The sequence below is a fragment of the Pituophis catenifer genome, unplaced genomic scaffold (assembly GCF_029215685.1).
Source record: "Pituophis catenifer annectens isolate HBS135680 unplaced genomic scaffold, rPitCat1.0.hap2 SCAF_1, whole genome shotgun sequence".
Taxonomy (NCBI): domain Eukaryota; kingdom Metazoa; phylum Chordata; class Lepidosauria; order Squamata; family Colubridae; genus Pituophis; species Pituophis catenifer.
This window is the reverse complement of record NW_027256881.1, coordinates 311,559,584-311,586,864: the sequence shown is the minus strand read 5'-3', so window position 1 is coordinate 311,586,864 and position 27,281 is coordinate 311,559,584. Positions and strand designations below refer to the sequence as shown.

Genomic DNA, 27,281 nt, shown 5'->3' with positions numbered 1-27,281 from the left:
TACTTAGGGGATTACTTTCAAACTTCCATCCATTGCACCTGCAAGTGAGTGATCTTAAAATAAGACTTTAAAAACATCCCTGGAGATTGTTAAATATACAGTCCAACACTGTAGCAACTCTGCCCAACAAGAGTTTAATTATTTCGTACTAAAATTCTAGCTGCAATGCTATATGGTGTTTAATTGTACATCTCTCAAAACACCTCAAGTCATTCAATCAAAATTCTTAACCTTCTATGCAGGTAGTCCTTGATTTACTATGGTAATTGGGACAAGAATTGCCATTACTAAGCAATGCGATTGTAAAATGCAGTGATTGGCAGTCCCGATTGTCATTCTTAAGCAAGAACTGCATGAGTTGTTAAGCAAGGACCTCATATGATCATCACTTCCAACTTCCTGCTGTATTTCCCATTGATTTCGCTTGTGGAAAGCCAGCTGGGAATGTCAGAAATTGTGATCATGGGATCATGGCTCACTTTAGCATAATAATCATGAGCCAGATGCCAAGAAGCAGATAGCAGTCATTGGGAGGGGGGATGCTGCAATACCTGGAATTCCCGGGACTAGTTGTAACTACCACTTATTCAACACCTGCTGTAAGTTTGAAAGGTTGCTGAATGAGTGGTCATTAAACAAGGGCCAATATTATGAATGTTATTTTTACTTAACTCTTAATGCCCTTATTTAGTTGCATTTCTTTGGGGCTTGTCCTGATAGGTTCTGGTAGAAACAAATTATGATATCTACAGTATTTCCTTGGTCTGCCTCTTCTTGTTAGGGAGGTTTATCTTCTTCCTAACGAGATAAATCAATCATGATTGGATATACTGCAGCTTTTCTATTATGGCAATATCAAAGCTATACATGGTCGTGATAAAATTTTGGCCAAAGGATTTGGGACCAAGACATTCAAACTAAGATAATCAGAGTTGCTCATCTCCATTACAATGCATTTTCTCCCTATTCCTGGATTATCTCTAGATAGCAAAGACTAAAATTCAAATCAAGTAGAGATTTGAGATTAGTCCTTCCATATATAAACTATACCATAAATTGTTACACATTCAGTACAAAACACACACAAGTTCTCTAATTCTGTATGTAACTCATCAAGCCCTAATATTTCATGCTGTATATTTTCATTTTTTTAAGCTGGTTTAGAAAAAGCCCATTTGTGTTAAAAAAAAAAAGGTCCCAAACTCTGAAACCAGAAGATGGTAGATTCATTTTGGCTTAGGACTTTTCAATATTTCTCACCTTACTTTACACCTGCCTTGAGCATGTTTTTCTCTTGAACAAAACAGTAGATCTGGATTAGTAGGAAGAGTCTATTGCCGTGATGGCGGACCTATGGCACATGTGCCAGAAGTGGCACGCAGCGCCCTCTCTGTGGGCATGTGAGCCGTCACCCCAGCTCAGCACTGCACATGCGCACATGCTTCCCGCCAGCAGCTGGCTTTTGGGTCTCTGCACCATATGGGTGGGAGGCAGGGAGCATGGGGGCTGTGCATGCATTGGTGGGCGGGGCACATGTGGGGCCCACACACGCATGCAAGGGGGCAGGGCACATGCACAGGGGCCAAGCATGCATTGCATTTTGGGGGCTTGGGCGCATGCTTTGGGCACTCAGTCCAGAAAAGGTTAGCCATCACTGGACTATTGCATTATGGGACCCCGAGTTACAGCTACATGAACTCTTGTATTAATCTTTCCCCATCTCAGATCATAGAAAAAAATTAACCGAAGAGAAATGTGTGTACTCAGCCATGCCTAAGTTGGTTGGTTTTACCATAAACATGGTTTTCCTGTAATTTCTTAATTTTCCTGTCATTTGTGATTGATTAATTGTAAGTAAATTTCTTAGAAATATAAGGAAGATTCCTCTGTTGAAAATTCCTTCATATTTCCAAAAAACCAAGGAATGTTACAGTTCAGCACAAATCTATGCAGGAAAAGAAAGAAGAATCTCTTGTTTTATTGTTGGATTTTGTGTATATGTTGTCATTCACAGTTCAGTGCCCTCCCTCCATAATGAGCAATATTTTCTTCTGCAAAAATACTGAAGGGTTCAGATTTGAAAACAAGAGGAGGAGGAGGAGAAGGAGGGGGTAGATTTTCTTTTTCTTTTTCCCCTTTTAACATGTTCTCACCAACTGTACTTCTCAGCAAGCGATAATGACAGCATGTTAAAATTGAATGGTGTGATTTCTCGGCACATTTCTGAATGAATCATCCTGCAATTTAAGTTAAATTGATGCTTGCTTGGAAGAACTGCTACCACAACCTAGTTTATGATAGGGCCTGGGCTGTCTCCCCTGATGTGCAATGTGAGTCAGGCATGAATGTGAAAAATTTGAATTATCACCTTAAATGCTGATTTTTCTTTTTCTGTTATTTAGTTACTGGCCCCTTGAATGTTTTTCTTTTTATCCTTAAAGAACTGGAACATTTTCTGTATTTAAATGGACCTGTAAATAGTCTGCAACAATGTAATTGTTTTTGTATAATTTTATTTACTGCATAATCATCTGCAGTAGGAAAAAAAAAACCCTTCAAAGCCCACACAATTGCTGCAGAACTAAAAAGTGAGTTTCCAGGTAATCCTGCTCAGTGGTACTATAGCACAAAATGGGTTCTATTAACTTCCAAACAACCAAAACAAACCCAATTTTGATGAGAACTCCGTGGCAAGAAGTTCCAGTGTAAGAATATCATTACTCTCCAATGTTTTTGGTTCTAGAAATCAAAATTTGATATCCAGGATCCATGATTAAAACTAGATAAGTGATGTTAACTGGAGTTCATCCATAGTACTGAACTTTTAGAATTCAAATTATCTCAAATCTGGGTCCCTAAATTTTAAAGCAAGGAGAAATCATTTCGTTTATTTACCTATTTTATTTGTTAAATTGTATTCTACCTTTCAGAACTGGAAAATTTCCCCAAGATAACTTACAACACATTAAATACGGATTAATTAAACAACAAAAAAATACAGTAAAACTATTATTAAAAATCAGGGTGGATTTGATTTAAATCGAGTTGATTTAAATCACAATTTAAATCATGATTTAAATCACTAGTAAAAAGGCTTGATTTAAATCAACTCGATTTAAATCATAATTTTTAAAGAGCAACTGTCATCTCTGCTACTCCTTTGACCCACTGATAGTCCCAGTGTTGCAGAATGTACAGCCTCATGCTACATAACTAAGCTCCATTTCATCCTGAATAAACTAAATTATTTATGTATCTTAAATAGAAAACTATCTTACGATAGATTTTTACCCCCAAAATTTTTTATTAAAATAAATTTGATAAAAATAAAAAAAATCCAATTTAAATAAAAAAATCCAATTTAAATAAAAAAAATCTGATTTTTTTTTATTTTTTTAAAAAATCATTGATTTTTATTCACCCTGTTAAAAATACAATATATAAACAGGAGAGGTTTTAGCAGATGGTTCTGTAGTCTTTGGTCAGCTTTGATTAACTCAAAATCTAAGCATGGTCAATTTAGTTAGTGCCCAAATAGGGGAATTACCTAGGAATTTAAATGAGGAACTATTTATATAGCATTGCCAAGAAAAATATAAACACGCATATACATTTGAAATATTATCATTAAAGAACTGATAAGAGACATTTTCAGACGTTTATATGTTAACATTTGATCCAGTAGTCTCATTGTGCATTTTTCTATTCATGAATGTTTAATATTGTAGAAGGCATGGCAGGACAATGGTTGACAGAATATTTTTTGGAAAAATAGAGTGTTTTGAAAACTAAAGTGTATGTGCTGAGTTTAACAGGTGACTGAACCTGTCAAATTTCTATCACATAGCGTGCATTTCCCATGCCACCATTCAAACTGATTTTTCATATGATATCAGTAGATGCATTTATGCATTATCTTGCTGTTTGTTTCCATAGAAACTGATGCAGAAGGGGGAAAAGGGTAGCAGGAAGGATAAGGGGGAAATATCAATTAAAGTTGTACAATAAATGTACAGCCTAAATGGTTAGACATTTCCTGATAGTCTTTATACACAGAATTACAGTTTGACTTCTAAAAGAAAAAAGGAAGGAAGGAAGGAAGGAAGGAAGGAAGGAAGGAAGGAAGGAGGGAAGGAAGGAGCAATTTGTTATTTCAAATATACCTAGAGTTTCATCCGAGGATTCCTGTGTGACCTTCAAAAGAGATGATTGTGTACTAGATGAATTCAGATAGATAACCAAATGAGAATCAACAACTGGATGAGTTAGTTATCAGTATGTTATTCACATTGTGGAGAAAATTGTCCTCATCTGCAAATATATTTAATCAATTGTGAAACAAATAGTATTTGTTCCTCTGTCTGATTAGATTTCGCAATATGTCATATATCAAGATGGTTCTTGATTGTTAGAAACATTATTCCTAACTTGATTGATGAAAGCAGGTCAGAATGCAGCTTAGGACTGATTAAATATAGTAAGACCATAACCCACTCCAAGGCCAGAGTACTGTCAAATTCTAGATGCCTGAAGCAGCTGGTATAAATGATTTTGGAACCACAGAGTATAAACTTCAACCCCTCAAAAAAACTAGAAGTCTGGAGAAGTGCAAAAAATTCCAAAGTTCAATGGAGAAAAGAAGAGAGGCTTTAGATCAATATATTTAATGACTATATTGGCCAATAGATTGTTAAGCAATACATTACCAAGCATTTAGAAAAGAAGGTTGCCATTATATGGAACTAACATAGGTTTTGTCAAGAACACATCTTACCGGGATGACCTCACAGGTGGTTCTTGTTTAGTGACTACCTTTTCCTCTAATGTAGTGGAAATGGTTAAAGAAAGTATTCAGAAATTTCGTGGTCTCTATCCATCTGCCCTGACCTAAAAATAACCTTAATTAGCCTTTAACATATTTTAGATCTAATTTCAGCCTTTAACTTAACCTTAGATTACATTTGGCACAAACAGATTCTTCTATCACAGCATAACAGTCAAGGATTTTGTTGTGTGTATGTATGTACACACCAGAGGTGGGTTTTCAGCAGGTTCTGACTAGTTCTGGAGAACTGGCAGCGGAAATTTTGAATAGTTCGGAGAATCGGTAGTAAAAATTCTGACTGGCCCTGTCCCCATCTATTCTCTACCTCCCAAGTCCCAGCTGATCGGGAGGAAATGGGGATTTTGCAGTAACCTTCCCCTGGACTGGGGAGGGAATGGAGATTTTACAGTATCCTTCCCCTGGAGTAGGCTGGGAATGGAGATTTTACAGTATCCTTCCCTTGCCATGCCCAAGCCATGCCCACCAAGCCACACCCACAGAACCGGTAGTAAAAAAAATTGAAACCCACCACTGGTACACACATGTGCATATATGTGTGTGTGCATACATGAAAAGGTGGTGAGGAAAAATGGTTTAAGTCATCCACAAGCTACTGTTCATTTCACAAACATGTTAAGAAAAACAGTGGTTTTCATAAGTTGGAAAAAAGATCACTATTACAAGGAATACAAGTATTCTGTAGTTAAAATTGTAGTGTATTTAAGAGTTATTATAAAGTACTATTGCAAAATGAATTGTGTGTAACTCATGCCCAGTTGTGAAATCCTGTATATATATACAATAAATTAAAAAAACCCAAAACAACCTAGGATTAAGGTGATGGATACATTAGTTCAGTGGTGGGATTCAATTTTTTTAACAACCAGTTCTGTGGCTGTGGCTTAGTTGGGGGTGTGGCTACCTGGTCATGTGACTGGGTGGGCGTGGCTAGCTGGTCATGTGACCAGGCGGGCGTGGCTAACTGGTCATGTGACCGGGTAGGCATGGCTATCTGCATAGGGACTACTCAGAGGGCTGAAAAAAGTCATTTCTGACTGGTCCTCACACTTTTGACCGGTCCTCGCACTTATGACCATCTTCACATTTATGCCCATTGCGGCATTCTTAACAACCGTGTCACTCATTTCACAACTGCTTCTCTTCACCATGGTGACAAGATAGGGCAAAAACGTAAAATGTGAGGACAGTCGTAAGTTCGAGGACTGGTCAAAAGTGCGAGGACCAGTCAAAAATAACTTTTTCAGCCCTCTGAGTAGTCCATATGCACAAAAGGATACAGCAATAGAGAGGGATGAAGGAAGGGAAGGGAAATTAGAGTAGGAGTGAAGGTAAGAGTGGGAGGAAGAGAGGAGGAGAAGGAGAACGGAAGAGCAAGTAGGAAGGAGAAGAAGGGGGGGAAGAGAAAGTAAGAAGGAAAGAAAAGAGAGAGGTGATAGGTTTGAGGAGAAAGATTGCTGTACAATAAAAAAGATGAAAGGGAAGAAAGCCAACCCCAAACAAATATAAAGATATTAAGATAAAGAATGAATTGTTAAACTTTAAAGAATAAAAGAGAAGAAATATGAATAAATAGCAATAATTAGAAACACACATACAAACATACAATGTATTTTCTTTGAACAGAGTATTTGGCCGGTTCACAAATTTAAACAGTGTTTAGTCATTTCAATTAAATTTACAATTTCTATATTTCCTTTTTGCCATATTTATTCCTCATCTATTTTTTAAAAAAACCAATATTACCTTTCATCCTCATCTCTAATCTTAATCAAATTCAATTTTTCCCTTCTATTCTATATTATACCCCTTCCCATTGTCATCTATTTTTATATCCATCCTCACATTGGTTAATTATATAATATTACAGTTGTTTAATACAAATTCAACATTTTAATATAAATCAATTAGTTATATAACTATCTTTTTTATATATTAATCAATATGAACATGAATATTCCAATTATTTCCATGCAATCCAATTTCTTACAAATCAATTAATTATATTTACCAATAATAATAAACCAAATAATTCCCCCCATATATTCCTCCAAACCACAATTTAACCATTTCTGCTTTCAACACAATATACAATTAATAGTATCTCAATTATTACAATTCCCTAGTTAAATAGAGCTTTTTTTCTTTTGTGTTTTAAAATCTTGATCTGTCTGTTGCCCTAAATTTCCCATTGTTTGCAGTTTTGCACCTACCTTTTTTGGTGAGGAAAAAGAAAAAGAAATCTCTCTCTGCCTCATTTTGTCATGTTGCAGCAAAGACCCTGCTTTACTTTCAGTTTTGCTTTTTCAGCATAGCTAGGGGAAAAAAATCTGCTCCAGCACTCTTTGCGGATAGCAACAGAGCCCTGGCAAAACAGCTGAGAGCAAATCAGCTGAGAGTCGGGAGGCTGATCTAATTAACTTGTGCTAATTAACCGATGCTGAAGCTGAAGAGGCTGTTTTTTCTTGCTGTTTGCTTGCAAGGAGGTAAGTGCTGCGAGGCACAGGCCACAGGGTGGGGCCACCCTCCTTGCCACAGCCCCCCTGCTGCCCCCCTTGCCTCTTACTGCCCCCTAAGGCATTCCACCGCCCCCCAGGGGGCGGTACCACCCACTTTGGCAACCACTGGCTTAACTACTTAACAACCAGTTCTACCGAAGTAGAATCCCACCACTTGGTCTACCCATTTATTTTTGCAGGCGTCTGTCTACTCATTTGTTTTCTTTTAACACTGATCAGCTCTAGGGTGGCCCTTTGAACAGCTGCGAGGCCAATAAAATTATAAAAAAACACTGAACCGTTTGTTAAATTGCTGGCTCGCCCACCCCTCGCTCAGTGGTGCAGGGGGGGCGAGCCAACAATTTAACAAACAGTTCGGCTGAACCGGCAGAATCCTACCACTGCATTAGTTCGATATCTAAATTAGGCAAATGGCTGTGCAATGAGATATGTTTATAATTCATTACGCTACTATCAAGTGTGTCTTAAACATCATGCTTCCTCTCATTATGTCATACCTCATAATGTTACTCTAAAACAGTGTTTCTCAACCTTGGCAACTTTAAAATGTGTTGATTTCATCTCCCAGAATTCTAGAGCCAGCATGGGTATTCTGAGTATCAAAGCCAAATGTCTTAAAGTTAGTAAAGTTGAGAAACACTGCTCTAGAATTTCATGCATCCAGCAATACTTTATGCTACTGCAGTACTTTTAAATGTTTAAACAATGGTAGTGACATATATAGTTTTCATTTGCTGTCGTTGAGTCACAATATTTTGTTCCAAATCAAGATGTTTATGAAGGGATTGTCTAAATCAGTTGTCAACCTTGTTAACTTTAGGATTCCCCATGCTCAGGAAGTCCAGACATCTTAACAATTGCCAAGGTTAAGATACGCTTCTCTAAATAAAAACCGGTGCAGTTGTACTTCTTGAAGCATCACCAGTACTATATATTAAGATGGCTGTGACTGTTTCTAGGGTTGTTAATTGGTTTTAAATTTTATAAATTTACGTGTTTTAATATGGTTGTACACCGCCCTGAGTCCCCTGGGAGAAGGGCGGTATAGAAATCTAATAAACTTTCTGTTGCAATATTTTCAGGATCAGACTCAATAAAGATAATAAGAATTAGAGATTTAAATATATTTCTCTTTAATAATAATAGGCATTCTATATTCGCTGAATATTCAAGATAGAAGCAAAGAAAATGGTGAGGGTGGCTCCTTATATATACAAGGGGTGGAGCCAGGAATGGGAGTGGTAAATTATGAATACATTAAAATCCAAAGAATAAGTTAACCCCTGATGTCCCATATATACATTATTTACACAATAGAGAATAAGGCATTTACATCTGACAAATCCCCCTCTAAATGCCGGTTCGCTATACAACACCAATTACATTCAGATTCAGGACAATATAATACATACAATTTAGAAGTTAAATATTTGTGCTGTTTAGAAGGTAAAGGCTTCGTTAATATGTCAGCTAATTGTTCAGAAGTATCACAATGTATTGCTTTGATGAATCCATCTTGAGATAATTGTCTCACGTGCTTAAATTTTATATCAATATGCCTGGACCTTTGTCCAATGGCATCGGATCTGGATATTTCAATGGCTGCTTTATTATCTTCATGCACAACAAAAGGTAATGCAGGTTTTTTCCAAACATCTGAGATCAAGTCATTGAACCATACAAGGTTATTTGCAGCTTTGGATAAACAAACATATTCCGCTTCTGTGGTTGAAGTGGCTACCAGTTCTTGTTTACCAGTGTACCAGTAAACTGGACAATCATTCAATAGAAAAATATAACCAGAAGTACTCTTTCTGCATGATGTATCACCAGCCCAATCTGCATCCGCATAACAGGTAATTTTTGGTTCTTTGTCATTATTAGGTTCTAATACTAAACAAAAATCTAATGTACTTTTCAAATATCTTAGAATTCTTTTGACAGCTTCCCAATGATACATGGTTGGTTTGCTAACATATCTTGACAATAAATTGAGAGGTAATGCAATATCTGGTCTGGTCCAATTAGATATATAAAGGAGTGAGCCTATAACTGATCTGTAAAATGTATTATCTTTAAATTCAGGGGAAGACTCATCAGTGTTTCTAAGGAAATCAGTTTGCATAGGAGTGTCACAGGTTTTGGCATTGTTTAAATTACATTTGTTTAGAAGTTCAATGATCTTATCTTTCTGAGTAAGTTTGAATCCCCTTCTAGTTTTGTTAATTTGTACACCAAGGTATTTATTCACTTTACCTAGAGATTTCAACGAGAAATGTTCGTTTAACTTATTTACAAAGATTTCTCTGCTCTCTTTGTGTTTTCCTATATATAAAATATCATCCACATAAATTAATACAAATTCAATGTGATCATCACTCTTTTTTACAAAGAAACAGTTATCAGCAGTGGTAGCGTTGAAATCCATGGTTTTTAGTACTTTTACCAAGCAATCGTACCATCTCTTGCCAGATTGCTTTAATCCGTATAGACTCTTGTTTAATAACCAAATTTCATTCTTATTAGTGTATTGACTATGTGGTGCTCTTACATATATTTCCTTATCTAGTTTTGCGTGTAAATACGCAGTCTGTATGTCATATTGAAATACGTCCAGATTGAGTGCAGATGCTACTACTAGAGCTGTTTTAACACTCTCTGTCCTCACCGTGGGGGAGTATGTGTCAGTATAGTCTTCTGGATATTTTTGTGCATAACCTTGTGCAACTAGTCTAGCCTTGTATAAAGTATTGCCTCCTTCTAGGTTCTTAATTTTATAAATCCACCTGGTACCTATAATTGTTTTATCCTTAGGTGCGATCGCAGGAGTGAATACATTTAATCCTTGCAAACTTTCCATCTCTTTTTTCATAGCTAGTTCCCATTTTTCTCTTTCTTCACGAGGGAGTTTTAATACTTCCTCATATGTATTAGGTGTTATTTGTTCTCCATTCATATGCATTATGTAATCTTTGTATTTACTTGGTATTTGATTTCTATTGTTTCTAATAGCTCTTTCAGGTTTGCTATGGTTGTCGTGCAAATATCTAGCTTCCTTTTTTGTTAATGTGTCTGTCTTTATTTTATGCTGACTATTTGTCCAAGTTTTGGTTTTGTTCTTATTTTTGTTAATGTTTTGATTTTCTATTGTCCCTTCCTCGCAAGATATCGCATCTTTGCATTTATTTGGAAATATTTCATTAAGGTGCAGTTTAGACCAATTGGCCTGCTCATGGAACACAGCTGTTCTGGAGACTATAAATTTGTTATTATTATCAATGAATCTGTACCCTTTGGTTCCAGTTTCATATCCCATAAATCTTAATCTTCTGGATACGTTTTCTCCCTTTCTCCTCAACTGCTTAGGTATGTGCACATCTGCAGTGACTCCAAATATGTGCATGTGTGCTAATTTAGGTTTCCTATTGTACATCACCTCATACGGTGTCTTATTCACAATACTGGACCAGGTTCTATTTTGAGTGTAATTTGAATAATGTAGGGCTTCTGACCAGAATTGTTTGCCTAAACCAGCATCCTCTAATGTGCATCTAATCATGGTTTGTAGTGTGGAATTCTTTCTCTCTGCAATCCCGTTTTGAAACGCAGAAAATGGATTGGACGTGAAATGTAGCATTCCCCTATCCTTTAACCATTGGGAGAATTCTTTAGACATGAATTCACATCCCCTATCTGTCATAATTTGTTTTATTCTGATATTATGTTGTGTTTCTATGCGTTTGTAGAATTCCTTAAATTTCTGAAAGGTTTCATCCTTGTGCTTTAATGTGTAAACAAAACCATAGCGACTATAATCATCCACTATTGTTAGAAAGTAACGTTTTCTATAGGTAATTGATGGAGTTAATGGACCAACTAAATCCATATGTACTAAGTCAAAAATATTGTTAGTTGATCTGTTAGATTTTTTTGGTCTGGGACTGGTTTTTAGTTTGGTGGATTTACATACTGAGCATTCCAAATAATTTTCACAATTTTTTATTTTGACACCTTCTGCGTGTTCAGTCATTTTTTGAACTACAGGAAAGCTTGCATGTCCTAACTTCCTATGTAAGATGTGAGCACACTCATCATGAATTGGTTTACCTATTTTTGGTTTCTTCTCATTGTGTGTATTTTTGTGATCATGAGGTATTTTACATTCATCATTGTCACTGTTACTAACATTTTCATCATCTGCTTCAATACAATCTTCCATATTTGAATCAATGTTATGTAACCATCTTTCTTTTGTTATCAGATAGGGTAGACCTCCTTTTATCATCACAGTGCCTATATTTGTTTTGTCCTTCTCTAAAGTTGCTTTCCCCTTTGAGAAAACTATATTGATGTCAGAATCTCTGCTTAGTTTTATAGCACTTAGTATGTTATGAGGTATTTCTGGGATTAATAATACCCCCTCTATTTTACCTAAACCAGGCAAGGTCACATTTCCTCTGCCTAATACTTGAACCTTTTCTTGATTAGCTACCTTTATCACAAACTTATCTTCTGTAAATGAAGATAATATACTTTTGTTGTTAGTGGTGTGATTGGTTGCACCAGAATCAATAAGCCAATTATTGTTCTCATTTTGTTGTGTTTTGGTGCTTTCTTGTTTGTTTAGTCCATTTAGTGACCCAGATTTTCTCTCTTTTGAATTTTCTCTACCCCCTCTACTTTCTCTGTAATTTGGTGGGCTTCTATATTTGTGTCTATCTGTGGAAGACTGTCTATAATTGTATTTGCTCCTATATTCTGGCCTATGTCTCTCCCTTGAGACTTTGGGACAGTCTCTTCTACTGTGTTCCCTGGACCCACAATTGTGGCATCTAAAGGCTTCATTATATTTTTCTTGGAAAGCTACTTTCCTAAAAGATTTGTGTTCTGTTTGATTACTGGAACGATTTTTTTTTGAATTGTCTTCTGCTATCAATTTGTTAGATAGACTTTCTATGGTTAAATATCCTAAATTAATAGTATCTAAGTGTGACATAAAGCTATCCCATGATGGATCAAGTGAATTGATAATAACACTTTTCATTGTTTGATCTGAAATCACTTCCCCCCTCAATTGCAGCTCAGCTCTTATTTTGTTTAGAGATATCAAATGCTCACTTATAGAAACCCCTGGTTTCACTCTAGAAGAAAAGAAATCCTTAGACATTCTTGTAGTTGTAGCTACGCTATCGCTGTGAAATAGATTAAACATGCATTGAATTATTTCTGACACAGTTAGGTTTGATTTGATGCTATGATACATTGCAGGAGACACGCTAGATATTATTATGAAAAATGCTCTATGATGTAAACAATCTATTTTTAAAGTCCAAGGTCTTCTTGGAGGACTAGTTATAAAGAATAGTAAATTTTCTTTCATAAAGACAACCTGAAGCTGTTGATACCACTCTTGTAAATTAATGCCATCAATTCTAAGTTTTGGGAAGTCACTGGGTAAGTTCCCCACATTATTTTGTCCATTACTTACAACCTGAGGCAGTCCGTGGTCTCGCAAGTGCAGGAAATTACAGAACGGCATGGGGATGCTCGCAACGAGTCTGCGCGGTTCTCTGGCCAGTTCAAGTCTTTCGGGGCCGTCTACGTAGCTTTGCACATGCGCGTTGCTCATTTCTTCCTTGGCGTCGTCGTGGAAGGTTCTCTCCATTTCAGCTCTCTCGTTCCGCTCCTCTTCAGATGAGTCGGTCTCTGGTTCGGTTTTAGGGGTTCTGGTGGTGGCGACAGCTCTTCTCTTTCTTTCGTGTGCGTTGGCACTTGATCCGGTCTGCGGTGTAGGACGGAATCGGCATGGCTCTCTGGGCTCAGGTGTCGTCGCCTTCGAAGTCAGGATGGGAGCGTGCAGGTCTCGAGTTGTCGGTTTGATCTCTTGCTTCTTCGTTGGTGCCTTGGAAATTTTCAATCTTGGCCCAAAAGCAGCAAAAAGCGTTTTCATTGCTGACTTTACTTGAGACTTTGTTAAATCGTCTTCACTTTCTGATTCTGGTTCTTCTGAAGAGTTTGAGTCTTCTTTTTCACTTTCGTCGTCTGATAGCGTTTTTCGCGCCAGAAATTTTGAACTGAGCGTTTTGATTGGCTCTGCTTCACTCTCTTTTGAAGTTCGTTGAAACCAAGATGGCTGCCATTCAAAATTTCGCGCGGGATCACATCTTTTCTTTTTCACAACGACTTTCTCAGTATTCATTTCACTCACAGTTTTTTGATCTTTGGGTTTTTCTTTAACGACGTTTTTCTCTCTCGCTGCTCCGTTGTTCTTCAGCATTTCTTGGAGGTTCGCGATGAGGCTTTCATCGTTCTTCTGGCTTTTTAGTATCTTCAATATCTCTGACCTGAGTTCGTTATTTTCTATTTCGATTTCTTCCTGGTCATTATTTTCATTTATCAGTTCTTCTTCTTCAGTGGTGTATTCTTCGGATTCTCTCGAAATCGCGTTAGTGGATTCGTTGATCATCTCTTGTTCAGTTTCTATTTCCTTGCTGTAGGCCCTGGTGTTGGGCCTATCTTTCTTAGACATTTTTAATTATTTATTGAGTCAATTAACCATCCTCTGCTACCAGCTTGTTGCAATATTTTCAGGATCAGACTCAATAAAGATAATAAGAATTAGAGATTTAAATATATTTCTCTTTAATAATAATAGGCATTCTATATTCGCTGAATATTCAAGATAGAAGCAAAGAAAATGGTGAGGGTGGCTCCTTATATATACAAGGGGTGGAGCCAGGAATGGGAGTGGTAAATTATGAATACATTAAAATCCAAAGAATAAGTTAACCCCTGATGTCCCATATATACATTATTTACACAATAGAGAATAAGGCATTTACATCTGACACTTTCAAACTTTGTGCAGCTGCTCTTTAATGAGTTGCCAATGGATGTTTTCATTTGTGTTCCCATACATGTCAAAGAATATTTTTATAATCAAATCTGAAACTTTGCAAAGCCTTAATTGGTCAATAACTTTGTTAAAACATTGCCTTGCCTTTGGGTTCCACAAGAAGTAAATCACTATTTTTGGTTTTAAAAGCTTTTGCTATTTTCTCTGTTATCTTTTTCATAGATTTTTAGATTTAAGTTAGTGATAACCTCAAAGCAGAAACTCAATTTTCTGGCTTTAGGGAAACCAATAGTAGTCAGACACTTGGACATGTAAACTAATATAGCCCTGGACTTAGCATCACATCACATTTTAAAGTAATTCAGAAACACTATTCATCTCCTGTTTGGGCTTATGAAAAGACTCAAATCTTTTGATTTCAAGAAGCTGCAGTTCATTATACAAAAACTTGGGGAACAGTACCTTCACATTCCAGAACAAGCCAGCATTTGAAACCTTAGCATTAGCAATCATGGGAATCAATTGTAGTGGAAATATCACCCTAGGCCAAAGTAGCAGGAAGTGTGAAATGGTGGCTAAGGGTGATGGTGAGAGCTGGGTCTTTACACAATGTGACTGAAGTATAGTATTTGTTATAATTGGACCTGATCATTTGTGCCTTGAGTGAGAACTTTGTGTTGACTTGTTTGATGATCCACTTGTTTATTTTCTTGGCTGTTCACAGTATTTTCAGGAGTTTTATCCAAAATAGCAACAAATCACACTGATTTTTTTTGATTTGTTAGGGGTATGTGACTACAGAAGAACTTGAAAGTAGGGATTAAAAAGTTATATATTATAAGGATTTTATTTATTTTTTTGATATTTTGACAGGGTCCCTTTCGCATGACTCCTGATTTTGCTGCTGCTACTCCTCAAGTTGGGTATATTCCTCTAAGCCAGAAACCTGAAGCAGTGGTACATGCTATGAAGGTATGTATATATATTTGTGAGCGCAATAAGTCGTATTTTCCATTCTAGCACAAAGGATAGTTTCTTCAAAAGCCACTGATATCCTTTGCCAGCTTTTGACACTTAATGTCCTCTAGATTGTTGGAACCTGAAGGACATCAGAGTGGAAGAAAGTACTGAAACGTAGAGTGGGGAAATCTAACAGTATTCCATCTCTTAAAAGTTTTTGCCCCAAAATGTGCTGTCATTCATATTATAAATAATGGCAATACAGTGCAACAGGATATGACAGCAAAAGAAGCAAAAGTGCTACTGCAGAGCTTTGTATTTCTATTAAATGAGATATGAAGAAAGACTTTTGAGCTAATAATAAAACACAGCAGACTTTCTCAGATTGGATAACCAGCAACTATTAATCAAACCATCTCAATTTGCTTGGTTCATTTATTCTCCGAGAGCAGTCAGTAGTTGGTTGCCAGTGTGCCATTTCTGACTGAGCTTTGATTGTCTACACAATTGAGTATATGGCAGACATATGGAGGCCAAATGAGTTAGCAGCACAGTCTGCACCCACTTGGATCAATAATTAATTATTTCCTTTTCATTTAAGATCTAGTTTTATTTGTCAGTAAATCCCTTTTGTTTTCCTTGTATCCTTCCCCATCAAAAAAAAAAAAAGGAAAGCAACAGATTGAATTAGTTTAAGCCATGCAAACAATGATCGTAATGTCAGTTAAGCTAGTGAGTTATACGGTTTCTAAAGTAGGTTAAGCTAAGTAAGCAAATGACCCAGTTTTGTAATTGAGGATTTAAAAATAAGCAGGAAAAAGGAAATGCAGTTCTAGTCTGATTCTAAGCAATCAACATGCAGTTATATCATGGAAAAATGGCGTGCAATTTTGGAAAGTATATTTTACACACATCGTTACGTGGATTTGAATCAAAATTGATTGCAATATTATCCCCATTTTTGCAACCAGAATGTATTCATTTGTTATAGAATTTATATCTTGCCCCAATCCAATAGATTCTGGGGTACTTACATAGAATTATAAAAACAAAGTATCCTATCATCAATTAAGTGACAAAACTAAAAATGTTTTTTTTAAAAAAAGCTCTTTAAACTCCAAATGTTCACCAGAGGAGCACAATCTTCAGTCAAACCTGTGAATGGGGAACTATTGAAATGTCAGATGCTAACTAGTACTTGCTACCAGCAAAAATTCCTGGCTCCAATTTCGTGCCCCACTAATATCCCAAGGAAAAGAAATATGCAGTGTCCTTTCCTTTCCTGATTACATAAGATGATGTAGTGCTATTGTGGAAGGTACTTGTCAGGGCAAGAAGGTCTAGTTTGCCTCTGTAGATAACATTTTTAGGTCTTTGACTTTTTCAAAAGCAACAGCATGTTTTCCATTGTCTTGTAGGAGGTTCTCTACTTTCTAATTCCCATATATGTTACAGTATTCATCTATAAGACATATTTCAAGGCCAGTCACCTGGAGGAAAGAAGGGTGATTCTGTGAACCAATGCTTTCTAGAGAAATGTTTCTGATCATTGATAAGTAAATATAAGCAATATGTTTTCAATGACAAGTTAGAATCACAAAATGGGCACTTTCTCAGAAGTGGATCCTCAGCAGAGCCTGGGTTTTAGGACAGGGCTGTGAACCCACTGGGCATATGGGTTTTATCTTGTTTTTGTTTTGTTTTTGTTTTTATTGGATTTCTATACCGCCCTACTCCCGAAGGACTCAGGGCAGTGAACAGCCACAGAATAAAACACATAAATACAAAAATTTAAAATAGAATAAAAACAAATTAAATAATTTGGCTGAGACAAATTAAAATACCCAATAATTTAAAAAACAAATTAAAATTTACATTTAACAGGGGAAAAGATTTAGGCCAAGCCAGCTTCATGAAATAATAAAATCTTGAGCGCGCGATGGAAGGTGCGCAGATCCGGGATCTTCCGTATCTCCGGGGGGAGCTCGTTCCAGATCGTAGGTGCCCCCACAGAGAAGGCTCTCCCCCTGGGGGCCGCCAGTCGACATTGTTTGGCCGACGGCACCCAGAGGAGCCCCTCTCTATGGGAGCGTACTGGCCGGTAGGAGGCTATTGGTGGTAGCAGGAGGTCCTAAGCCATGGAGCGCTCTAAAGGTGATAACCAAAACCTTGAAGCGCACCCGGAAGACCACCGGTAGCCAGTGCAGCTCGCGCAGGAGGGGGGTCACATGGGAACGCCACTTCGCTCCCATACCCACCCGCGCGGCTGCACTCTGCACCAGTTGGAGCCTCCGAGTGCTCCTCAAGGGGAGCCCCATGTAGAGAGCGTTACAATAGTCCAGACGAGAGGTGACAAGGGCATGAGTGACTGTGCGTAGGGAGTCCCGATCTAGAAAGGGACGCAACTGGCGAATCAGGCGAACCTGATGAAAAATCCTCCCGGTCACGGGTGTCAAGTGCTCTTCTAAAGACAGCCGTGAATCCAGGAGGACACCCAAGTTGCAAGCCCTTTCCGTGGGGGCCAATGATTCGCCCCCAATAGTCAGCGATGGCACCAGCTGACTATATCGGGACGTCGGAAACCACAGCCACTCGGTCTTGGATGGGTTGAGCCTGAGCCTGTTTCTCCCCATCCAGATCCGTACGGCCTCCAGGCACCGTTGGGGTGGTCCGGGGTGGAGATGTACAGCTGGGTGTCATCAGCGTACTGGTGGTACTTCACCCTGAAACCACGGATGATCTCGCCCAGCGGCTTTACATAAATGTTGAACAAAAGAGGTGAGAGGACCGATCCCTGTGGCACCCCACATATAAGGACACGCGTGTGTGTATGCGTGTACACACACAATGGAAGATGTGGTAGAAAGGATTGAATTTTACTTTATTTTATAACTTAAAAGAGAACTTTTACAAAATGATTTATTGTTGGTACACGACATGAGAAAAATGATCAAGTATGTATAAAGATACTTCAAATTTATGTTGGAAATGTGAAAGGCACAAAGGGTGATTTTTATCACACATGGTGGTTTGTAAAAAAAGCTAAAAAAAAGCTAGGTCCAAATGCATATAGTGCTATAAAAGATTGTAACAATTAAATTCAGCTGAAACAAGATTTTTTTTTGGGCTGTGAGTTTTGGACAATATGCAGAAATATGCACAAAGACAGAAAGATTTGGAAATACCTACAAGAGGGGAATGGTTAGTGAAAATGACAGAATTTGCAGAAATGTTTTTTTGTAATCCTAAATATGTTTGACTGGGAACCCTTTATGGATTTTTTTTTTACTGAAAATGGAAAAAATGACCTGGTGATTTATGAATTTGATGATTAGAAAGGGTAAATATGACAAAAAGGGAATGATGAAAACTAATCAAGGAGAGAAGCAACTTAGAACTAAGGAGAAATTTCCTGACAGTTAGAACAATTAATAAGTGGAACAACTTGTCTCCAGAAGTTGTAAATGCTCCAACACTGGAAGTTTTAAAGAAGAGATTAGATAACTATTTGTTTGAAGTGGTGTAGGCTTTCCTTCCTAGGCAGGGGGTCGGACTAGAAAACCTCCAAGGTCCCTTCCAACTCTTCTGTTCTGTTCTGTTCTGTTCTGTTCTGTTCTGTTCTTTGATGTAACCCTCAAGATGGAAAATAGATGATAAATGTATTTGTAACTGCTATAAAGATCAGAAAACACTTCTTTTTCCTTTTCCTCCTCTTTGCACACATTCTTTTTTTACTCTTTTCTCTTTTTCTCAAATTTGTATAACTTTTACTATTTTGTAAAATTCTTCAATAACAATTTTTTAAAAATCTAGTGAATTAATTTATAATACAGTAATAGGATTGGTATAACAAAGATTGCAGAAACATGTTTATTCCTTTCATGTAGCACCCAGCTTGTTTCTGCTGGCAAGAACAAGCACTTGACTGGTTATCTTCCATCAGCATCCTTCTCATGCAATCCCCTTTGCATCTATTACTATGGGAACTTAAGGAATAATCAGACTTCAGGGGAAATTGATGAATATTATCTCTCTCCTTTCCTTCGGAGAGGTATAGTTAGTATCTCAGCTAGTCAAAGACTATGAGGTTATCATCAAACTAGTAAAAGTTTCCATTCAGAAGTGATTAAAATCCTGAGAAAATGATTTAAGTGTGAAAACATAGAAAACTTTTTTTTTCTACCTAGCTTAGCACTATTTACATTGGCCTTTTCCAATCTTCTTTCCAGATGTCTTGAAGCTAGTTGAAAATTGTAGATGTTCTGATCCCAATACAAATGAGTGGCCAGGTTAAAGAAGGCTGTGCTGTATTGACTGACAGCAACTCTCCTGAATTCACAAATGTCTCCTGAGAAAAGATTGTAGTAAATGTATGGGCTTTACTACCAAGCCTTAGCTTTTCCATGAATGAGCCCCACTCTTAGTATTTTCCAAATCTTTATACAGTGATAAGAACTTTATGCATTGAAATAATTTTCAGCAGGAGCAATATAGGAACTGAGTTAAATCACTGGTCTACCTAATTCATTATCAGCACATCTTGAAATCTTGTGTGTTGTATTTTTTTTTTCAGTGTTGGGATGTACATAATGTCTTAGCAATATCAGTAGAATCCAGTAAAATGTGCTTAATGTGTACATGTTTATCTAACGTTAAATATCAGTTACAAACTTTCTTGGATTTCCTACCTTGTCAATCACTAATTTAAGTTTAGAGTTACATGAAAGACTTTGATCATATTTTATTGGTGCATTCTAGTCTTTTCGGTCGTTATCTCTTCTCTTCCTTTCTCTCTCTTTCTCTCTCTGTGTGTGTTGTGAGATTTTGTTCTGTTTTGGCTGTAATGAATCACGATGTGATATATTTTATAATTTCATCTCCATTATGCTTGTCTATAGGTCCTTGAAGTCCATGAGAATTTGGACAGGCAGATACAAGAAAACTATGAAGAAGACCTGAGTGAAAAGGAGAAAGCAATTGTTCGTGAAATGTGCAATGTAATGAATCCATTTTCACAGTCTTTCATATGTTAGCTGTTCGCTTCTAGTTGTGGTGTTGATGTTGTTCAATATTTTGTAGGATCTGTTCTGTCCGTGCAGACTTATTTAATTGTTGTCTTCACAATCTGAAGAAAAAACAGGTTACAAAGCAAGTGACAATGCAGTCCTAGATATATCTAATCAAGGAAATACTATTAGGTTCAGTGGTACTAATTTTCAAGTAAGGTTGTACACCAGCCTTCTCCAAATATGTGCCTTCTAGTTATGTTGGACAAAAACTGCTAAATTTCCTGGTCAACACACTTACAAGGAACCCAATTGCATGGGACTGAAGTCTGTATTGTTTTTATCTGTTAAAAAGGATACTAAATGATACAGTTTCTAAGACCTTTGTCACCATTTTATTTGTTAGACAAATTTATATGATTGCCCAACTCACACACAATGACTCTGGGCAGCTTACAACATTAAAATATCACAGCGTAAAAACCCTCACCTCCCCTAATGGTGGTGACCACACAGTCACCCCAGCTACTTGATTGGCTCTGTATCTACCGTGGAATTCCTAGGGCCACTGCCAAAACCACATCTTTAGGGTCTTCCAGCAAAAGTAACAAGGTAGGGGCCAATCTTATCTTATTCCAAAAGGAGGGAGCCATCACAGAGAAGGCCCCTTTACTGATCCTACAAGACGGGACCCTCAGCATACCTTGCCTTGCTGCTTTGGTGGGCTGGGTAACTGGGGAGAGACAGTCCTTCAATAACTGGGCCCCAAGCCATGTAGGGCTTTAAAAGTGATAACCCAATATTTTGAATTGTACTTGGAAGAAGATTAGTAAGCAATGCAGCTCCTGCAAAAGAGATGATACATATTCAGATCTTGATTTGTGTAGAACTATGCTGCATTTTGAATCAACTGAAGCTTCCAGATAATTTTCAAGAGCAGCCCCATGTAGAGTGCATTACAGTAATCCAAACAGGAGGTTGTTAGGACATGACTGTGAGGAGAACCAGGAATGGGTTAACTGTCACACAACTTGAAATTGTGCAAGGCTCTCCTGGCCATGACTGCCACCTGTTAAGAGTTATGAGTCCAGAATAATCCCCAGATTACACACTGGGTCTACCTAGGACAGTGCAACCCTCTCCATGACCAACAATAGTCATTCTCCAAGAACCAAGGAGCTCTGAACTCAAAGGCCACTCCATCTTGCCAGGGTTCAGTTTTAGTCTGTTGCTCCCCATCCAAATCTCAGGAGTTTTCAGGCACTGCAAAAAGGCAGTTGTAGCATCCCTTAACAACAATGTACAACAGAGTATCATTAGTATACTGATGACATCTCACTCCAATGATGACGGATCATCTCACCCAGCAGTTTCATGTAGATGTTAAACGGGAGCTGAGAGAGCATCTATCCCTACGGAAAACTAGGGGCTGAGAATTGGACCTCTCCCTCCTAATCAAAACTGACTGGAAACAGCCTCAGAGTAAGGAAGCATAAACAAATAAGCAGAAAAAGGTAAAGGTAAAGGTAAAGGTAAAAGATGAGAGTATATGAGAAAGAGAATAAAAATCAGTAGCATAAGAAAAGATAGGAGAATTTAAAGACATGGAGGAAGAAACACCAATGTTATTTTGCCCTTCTTGTGTATTACTCTGTCCAAACCATCTGTCTCCATCTCCCAAAAAAACATATTAAGGTACTAAACAAAAACCATGAAACAGGACCATGACACTAATCACACAAAGTACCGGTAAATGGGTAGTAAAACAAATGATCTCTGAGAGAGTAGAGTGTCACATTCTCCACTGTTTGTTACTTTCTGTAAAAGAAATGGCTTACACCCAAGCAGATTGGCTGACAGGTTTCAAAATGCACTTTTACCATGATTCATCCAGTGTTTTGCCTGTGCTGTTTTGTTATTTTTCCTGTGCCTCTGCTTTGTTTCCTAGCATCCAAATAGGTAGCATCAATAGACTTTGTGATGCTGGTGTGAATGTGGGTATAGATGGCTGTTGTAATTAGTGTTTAGGAGAGCCTACATCAGACATCTCACTGTGTAAGCAGGGGATGAAGAGAAGAGACAACGGGCCCGATCATTGTCTCTTTGGACTTGCCCCACATTCTTGCAATGTACCTGGGCATGGCTAGTCTAGCGAAGAGAAGGACCAGGGGAGACATGATAGCAATGTTCCAGTATTTGAGGGGCTGCCACAGAGAGGAGGGGGTCAAGCTATTTTCCAAGACACCTGAAGTCAGAACTTGGAATAATGGATGGAAACTGACCAAGGAGAAATTCAACCTAGAAATAAGGAGAAATTTATTTTAGGCTATTTATACAAGAAGACATGCATAGGACCAACACTTTTACTGAAAGGGTGCATACCTCAGTGTTCCCATCCAGAGTGGATAAGGGTGTGCAGGTGCTCTATAGGTAGTCTTCCACTTACAATCATTTGTTTAGCGACCATCCAAAGTTACAATAGCACTGAAAAAAGCAACTTATAACCAATCTTCATACTTATAACCATGGCAGTCTAATGCCTGTGCCACTTAACAATACATTTTCTGGTGCCTATTGTGGTTGTATACCAAGCAGTACTTGTATAGGCTAAAATTTTGCACAGTAATCCAAAGAAATCCTTAATGCTTCCAAAATCAAACATATCAAATTTCTTGTGAAATGTAAAAGTGGTCCTTTTACTATTAAGAAAAGGGCAAAGTGGTGTGTTTTAAAAGACAAACACACCTTTTTAAAGTGATGGGTACAATTTCAGGCCTAGCTGTAGTAGTAGTAGGAGTAGTAGTAGGAGTAGTAATAATAATAATAATAATAATAATAATAATAATAATAATAATAATAATAATAATATGCAACTGATTGCTAGGTGAAGTGCATAGGATTGTAGCAATCTGCTCAGTTCTGTGCCTCTTGATTTGGAAATAAGTCTCATGCTGTCCAGCCCTGAGGAAGTCTGGGCAAGATTTAATGTAAGTTCTTTAGATTGTACCCATTCCCGTCAACTACTATATTGTGGGTCTGCTTTTCAGAAAATTCAAATGGCGTAAGCACACAATGCTGGTGATCACCCATAGAAACCATTATTCTTGAGACCTGTCCTGTCCTACTGGAATTAAAGAAAACAAAACATTGTTGAGAGGGAAATGACTAACACTTGTAGGATGTGAGTACTGTAACTTTGTGGAATGTCAGTGTCATGGCACAGAACCAGGAGCAAAAACCATGCACACAAAACTATGCTTTTCTTCACACATGCTGTGTAAAAGAAATGCTGCTTATTCCTTGCTTCACAGAGCTAAATATATTCCAAGACTGTCCTGAAAAAAGTTCTTGGAGAACCCTCCGTTAAACCAAAGCAGTTTTCAAGAGCAGTGCACACTATTAGCTCTTGCAAGTACTGTATTTAATCCCCTTAAGGATATGAAGAACTGCAGAATACCTTACTTATACAACCACCAAAACTATCAGTTCAAATGGATGGAATGTGCCACACCGTAACAAGTTTCCTTTGCTCAACTTCTTTAAAACAAATATGTTATTTGAAAGTTGTAACGACCAACTATTTGGCAGGAATGCGGCTGACATTTCCTTGTTTATTGTTGTCTTTTGGAATGGATTTACTGAGCATAGGAACATTGTCTAGCCGGATGTGTCTGGAGCCTAGGGATGTTTAAATTCCCCACATGTGAGCTTTGAACCACATGGTTCCCAACCTATGTTTTAGGGACAACTGCTGGTTTATAAGAATACCTGTACAAACACCCAAATAAAATAATCCAAATGCTAGATTTCAGGGGGGAGTACAAAAAAATTATGCATGCGTACTATGGAAATGCTTTCCTAACTACTAGCTTCTGTGAGGACCTCCAAAGCTTTTGATGATGCTGTACTTGCCCTGTTTCAGGTTGAACTCATACTCGGAGTTGGATTGTGAACTATTTTACTTTCAAGTTTCCAAATGTTTACAGGCTTCGGCAGTCACAGCCTTGGAATGTGCAATTGCTTGCACACACTAGTAATGCTAAATAGGGAAGTCTAGTCTGTGGCAGTTCACGGCAGAGTATGGTAAATGCAGCCCAAGAGCAGTCCCAAAGTTTATGCATCAAGGAAAGTAGTCAGCCAGTCTGGTTGGGAGTTTCAGATAGCAATGGGATCAGAGGTGGGTTTCAGCAGGTTCTGACCAGTTCTGGAGAACTGGTAGCGGAAATTTTGAGTAGTTTGGAGAACCGGTAGTAAAAATTCTGACTGGCTCTGCCCCCATCTATTCTCTGCCTCCTGAGTCCCAGCTGATCGGGAGGAAATTGGGATTTTGCAGTAAACTTCCCCTGGATTGGGGAGGGAATGGAGATTTTACAGTATCCTTCCCCTGCCACGCCCACCAAGCCATGCCACACCCACCAAGCCACACCCACAGAACCGGTAATAAAAAAATTTGAAACCCACCACTGAATGGGATCCAGAGACATGAAAGCATGGTGCTGAGAGTGGAATGCTTCCTAATGGAACAGGCAGTTGCTGGTTGTTGCATTGGCATATCCTGATGCAGATGAGGCTCAGTTAAGGCCTTTACCACTTTTGCTTTTCAAGGAATCAACAAAAGTTAAAGGGGGGAGGGGTTAACTACTTGCGGAATCAGGATTTGCAACACATTGTTGGACTGGATGTTTGCTATAGAATGTCAGATTTGCCCTGCACCTATTTTGGATGATTGCTGGAGGAGTCAGCCTCAGTGCTTGATTGCTTCCCAGTTCCCAAGAATGGCATTTATACAGACATTTGTGATCCTGAGTTTTCCAACTTGAAGGGCACTTTGACAATAGTACTCTGCATAATAAAAAAAGTAGTTGGAAGTTGCTGCCTGGTCAGGACACTTAATAATAATGCAGCCTCCCAAATGATCATCTTTTTTCCTGGCCAGAATCAAAACTTTCTCCTGGGGAGGAATTGCTACACAGGTTTTTCAAACCACCACCTCAAAGCCTTGGATTTGACCATAAAGCTGCTCTTCTGTCTTTTAACCATTCAGGGATTTAAAATGCAAGAGAACTAAATATCAGAGATACATGAAATGTTTTGCCACCAATTTTTGGTATTAATAATGGATGTGGAACATTATCTTTGTAATTTTGCTAGAAGCTGTCCTAACACTAAATTCAACTTAGATTAATTTCCTGATGAAGTGCCAGAACAATTTTGCCTAATTTAGTCCCTGGTTTACTGAGACACATCTAATGCTAGGGCACTTTACCAAGATGAGCACTTAAAACTAAAGAGTTAGATCAGGAACTCGGGACAAATTTGAAACTTATTATAAATATCATTCCCATGGAAAAATGCTGTTGCTAAACTAAAGGGAAGGACTATACAGAAGTCAAGGTTGTAAAAGTAAAATACATGAATATGAAATTGTTTTATTTGATCAAGTTTAAAATAGGTAAAATAGATAAAAAGGTTATCTCTGGTAACCTTTGGTGAATTTTGCTGACTAGGATTGAAAAACAAGGCTTTAAAGATTTCTTTATAGATAAGGGATGGCATATGGGAAAATAATTTCTTGTTTTTAACAGAGGAGGTTAAATTACACTGAAAATTGTTTATAATTGTTATAAGAGGTCATTTCTCTGTATATTTCTTTCTCACTCTCTTTATTATAGTCTTTTTTCTTTTTTGTGCTTTCTATTTTTACTTTCTATTTTTTTTTAGTATTAGTTCATTTTTAATAGTAATGTTCAATAAAATTACTATTTAAAAAAACCCTGAAGACTAAAATTATGTTAGGACCTGGATGCCTCCTAGTGTAACAATCAGGCATTACCAGACCTCAATAGCTTCAGGTTTTCCAGCAGTTCTGTTTATGGAAAACTTGGTTCCTGTTTACAAGTTGTACTTTTTTCTTGTTCCTTAGGTTGTCTGGCGAAAACTAGGTGATGCAGCAAGCTCCAAACCATCAATCAGGCAACATCTTTCAGGAAACCAGTTCAAGGGTCCTTTATAAGCACCTCAGGCTGCAAGACTGGAAATGAAAAGAATCTGAGGCAAAGGAACTTCCTTGCTTCTGGCTGCCAGCATTATCCCTTCCTCCCATTTCCTTTAACTGTGTCCATAGTGTAAATAAGGCAGCTAAAGGCCTAGCTTGCGGGCTGTCCTGATCCAGAACAATGATACATGGGTTAATGACTACCCTCTCGTGGCCAATCTCTGTCATTTGTATTGTAATGAAATCCCCACTTTCCTGTATGGTCATATATACATTCTTGATTCCCATTGATTTCTAGGTAGAATATATATATATATAAAAGAACTCTGAGCAGTTCCACTGCCTTATTTTAGACTACTCATGGAATTGCATGGCAGTAGTGGCTGCCCAAAGCAGTCTTCCCCAATTTGGCAGCAACTCCCACCAATCCCGGCATGATGACTAGAAATTATTGGAGTTGCAGCTGTAGGGCACTTGTCTGAGAAAGGCTTCTCGGTTGTATGATTTTAGAAAATACCAAGGAATTAATGAGGACCTAAATTAGTCATTGTTCAAGTTGGTTGAGAGACATTTTGTCAGAGATCGTAGAGTTAGATTTTATTTTTGAAGGACAAATCTGAAGTGCAAGCAACTTTTAATCTGACTATACTTTGAATATTCTAGCAACATATTCTAGATTGTCAAGAATCTGACCAGCCATAATGTGTAATTGTTAGGCTGCCTTTAACTAGGTGGCTCACCAGTTTTGAGTGAAAAGAGTTTGGGTGATACTGTAGTGGTAGCAGATCTCAGACCTGAGCTATTTGCTCAGCATCATTTGTCCCGCACCTTAAATGTTCTCTGCTTCTTTGCTGCTCCTGCCTGCTTACCTCTCGTTGGAGGAGGTGTAGAAAGAAACGAGCATCTTCCTCCCTGTCTTTCTGGGAAAGGATGCAAATAGACCTCACAGAAATAAGTAAATGAGCAGTGAAGAGGAAAAAGGGAGGTGAACTCACGGGGAGTGTTTGATTTAAGAGCTGGCCAAAATCTATACCTGGCATCGACCATTTTTCTACCCAATTACTAGAAGCACATGAGCCTTGTCAATACCAATTACAGATTT

General features: G+C 37.9%; 1 protein-coding gene across 1 annotated transcript in view; it reads left to right on the top strand.

Moving 5' to 3' along the window:
* Positions 1 to 26,215, top strand: part of CCDC85C (coiled-coil domain containing 85C) — a 165,145-nt gene extending 138,930 nt beyond the window's left edge. Inside the window, exons 4-6 of the mRNA XM_070931553.1 lie at positions 15,092 to 15,190; positions 20,077 to 20,175; positions 26,108 to 26,215. Of these exons, the coding sequence (XP_070787654.1) occupies positions 15,092 to 15,190; positions 20,077 to 20,175; positions 26,108 to 26,197 (288 nt within the window). The 3' untranslated portion in view covers positions 26,198 to 26,215. The remainder of the gene's footprint in view (positions 1 to 15,091; positions 15,191 to 20,076; positions 20,176 to 26,107) is intronic.
* The last annotated feature ends 1,066 nt before the right edge of the window (positions 26,216 to 27,281 follow it).